The 2,778-nt window shown below is 48.4% G+C and overlaps 1 protein-coding gene across 1 annotated transcript; it reads left to right on the top strand.

The window, feature by feature from the left end:
• Window positions 1-463: 463 nt before the first annotated feature.
• On the top strand, window positions 464-2,525 carry IL31 (interleukin 31). Its single transcript, XM_006746532.2, has 3 exons — window positions 464-479; window positions 634-782; window positions 2,133-2,525. The coding sequence occupies exons 1-3, from the start codon at window positions 464-466 to the stop codon at window positions 2,523-2,525; spliced, it is 558 nt and encodes a 185-aa protein (XP_006746595.1).
• Window positions 2,526-2,778: the final 253 nt, after the last annotated feature.

Here is a 2,778-nt window from a genome sequence, read left to right as displayed (position 1 = left end):
CATTTTGAAAACCTCATGCCCCCCTGACACCTACGCACACTCACTGTGACCCTCCCCAGAAACTCCCTATGGGGCACTGGCCCTTAACTCCTGTAAATCACCTGTTCCTGGGGAGTTATGCCTGTCAAATCTGGGCTATGAAATTTCTTCTAGTCATATCAATAAGCTTTTTTCCCAGAAGAAATGGCAGAGATGTGTGTGCCTTCCTGTGTGTGTTTGTACTGAGTCAGGCATCTGCCTTGAGGGTAACCTCAGCACTTCCTTCCAGCCCTGATTTCGCCCAAACTCGGGCTGCAGAATTTTGAGTGTTTTCTGGAGAAAAGCTGATCAATGATTTTGCCATGGGCGGGGGACATTGATCATTCTTTTCCCCCACATCTGGCCCTTTATATATCTCCTGAGGACCATGGCGAGCACATTTGACTCCAGAAGCTGTTGCCAAAGCAGGCTTCGTGCACTCACCATGCTCTCCCACGCAGGTACTACCGGGCCCCACCGCCCCGTTCGTGAGCATGGTCTTGTCTCCTCAAAAAGAGGGGAAGACTCTGGAGGGGCTCAGCCAGGGGTGGTGGCAGCTGGGGTGGGCACGGCGTGTCTGATCATGTGTCTCACAGCATCGTTTTCTTTCGCCAGGACCCGCCAGGTTTGCCCTGTTCCTGCTCTGCTTCATGGAAACTTCACTGACCTCCCAGACGGTGCCCATCCATCAGCTACAACCAAGTGATGTGCGGAAAATCATCTTGGAATTACAGCCCTTGTCGAAGGGACTTTTGGAAGACTACGTAAGTATACTACAGATTTCTTTTCTGGGTCATTTCTTTAAAATGCCTTCTGTTGCCCCCAGAAGAAGCCTCCTCTTTTCAGACCTGAACCTAGGGCTGTGCATACCCCAGAAAGGGACGGGAACAATGAGACGGGCTATGATGGACTTTTTATGAGGGTCGGAGGCAGAGATTAGCCCAGACAGCCTGAAATTCAACAACCTCTCATGTACTATAGGATCTGCTTTAGTAGGTCTGTTCATCCCTAACATATTTGGTTCACAGTAATATGACGTGGATTTTCCTACCTGAAGCACATCCCTAGAGACGGGCCATCTTGCCTGACCATTTAGGAGCCTGCTAGGGAGCAGCGAATGTCAACCTAAGCTGTAAATGAGGTCTCAGTGAACTCAGGACGTTAAAATCCTCACCTGGGTCACAGAGAGTCTTTCTTACTGCAAAGAAGGGCAGTTAACAAGTTGGGTGTCTGTTTGTATACTACTTCATTGTTTAATTAGGACCCAGACTGCTTCTACCAGAGGCTCTTCTGAGCCCAACCCCATTGGGAGGAAAGTTTGAGGCTGAATAAATGTGAATACTCTCATTTTCTCAGAGTTGTGATCAAGATAGAACCTCGTAGGCAGCTTTGATTAAACAAATAAAAACCAAAACCTGGAAACAACTCATGAAATTGGCCTTGCCCTTCCCTTCCACCCTGACATGTAAACCCTCGCCTTGGTTTTTATAGACGCTTAGTTACCGGCCAAGGTGACTAGGCAGTTCAGGCTGGTGAGGTGTTCTTAGCACTTCAGGTGAACCCAAAAGCTCTTAGTCCTTAGGAAGAGGGACAGGAGAGGGCCTGGTCTGGAGTCCATGGTAATTTTGGAAAAACTCTCCGCGGCATCTTGGAGGCCTTGCCAGACATGCATACGTGAGCTGGGGATATATTGGCTTTAACCCAGAGTCACAAAGAATAAGAAGCAGGATGGAAACCTAGATGTTCTCCTATTCCCCAGCTCTCTGAGGCCCTGAGCAGCGAAGAGAAGATCCCAGGGGGCTGTGAAGGCCTTGGGCAGATGGGCCGGGGAGGCAGGATGGAGCAGTGGTTACTGGCATAGTCTTTGGGATTGCTGCTGACATGGGTTAGAATTCTGGGCCTGCCACTTGATCTTGAGCCAACTTCGCAAACCGACGGAGCTTTAGTTTCTTCTGAGAAGGGAAATAGTGATGACCACAGCCTCAACAAGAGATGGCAGGGGGAAGCGCCCTGCCCCCCACCCATCACAGAGGGAGCATTCAAATGTTAGCATTGGGGCTTCTAGGTGTTACTGCAAACCTAATGCTCAGCCATTTCTCCTCCTCATTCCACAGCTGAAGAAAGAGATGGGGGTGCCGGAATCCAACCATTTCTTGCTGCCGTGTCTCACCTCTGACTCCCAACCACCACGCATCAACAGTTCAGCCATCCTGCCTTATTTCAGGGCGATCAGGCCATTATCAGATAAGAACATTATCAATAAAATCATAGAACAGCTCGACAAACTCAAATTTCAACACGAGCCAGAAACAGAAGTTTCTGTGCCTGCAGATACCTTTGAAAGTAAAAGCTTCATCTTGACGATTTTACAACAGTTCTCGGCGTGCCTGGGCCATGTGCTTAAATCACTGAACCCGGGACCCCAGCAGGTCATGCAAGGCCATCTGGCTAAACCTATTCCTTCTGGAACGGCGGACATGTATGAAACCTTGAGACACCATCACTGACAGCCAAAGTAAATTATTCCAATGAATAATCTCAATGAATCCCCAGATGGGCTAGTCTTGGGAGGACTGAGGTATAAATGTGTGAATTCACTTGAAAAGATCTCAGATTAGGTCATTGTTATCACTCTTGGTATTTACAGGATGTTTTTCCTCTGCAGACTTAGATCTTATCCTCGTTACGCCTCTGTGAACACAGGACGAGGCGCCGATGTTAATTTATTGGCTTTATTGTATTGAGAACTGTTAATGCTCC

The sequence above is a fragment of the Leptonychotes weddellii genome, chromosome 13 (genome assembly GCF_054177405.1).
Source record: "Leptonychotes weddellii isolate Sample4059 chromosome 13, ASM5417740v2, whole genome shotgun sequence".
In the NCBI taxonomy this organism is placed as follows: domain Eukaryota; kingdom Metazoa; phylum Chordata; class Mammalia; order Carnivora; family Phocidae; genus Leptonychotes; species Leptonychotes weddellii.
Note: the sequence above shows the minus strand (reverse complement) of the source record. Positions and strands in the feature narration are given on the sequence as shown.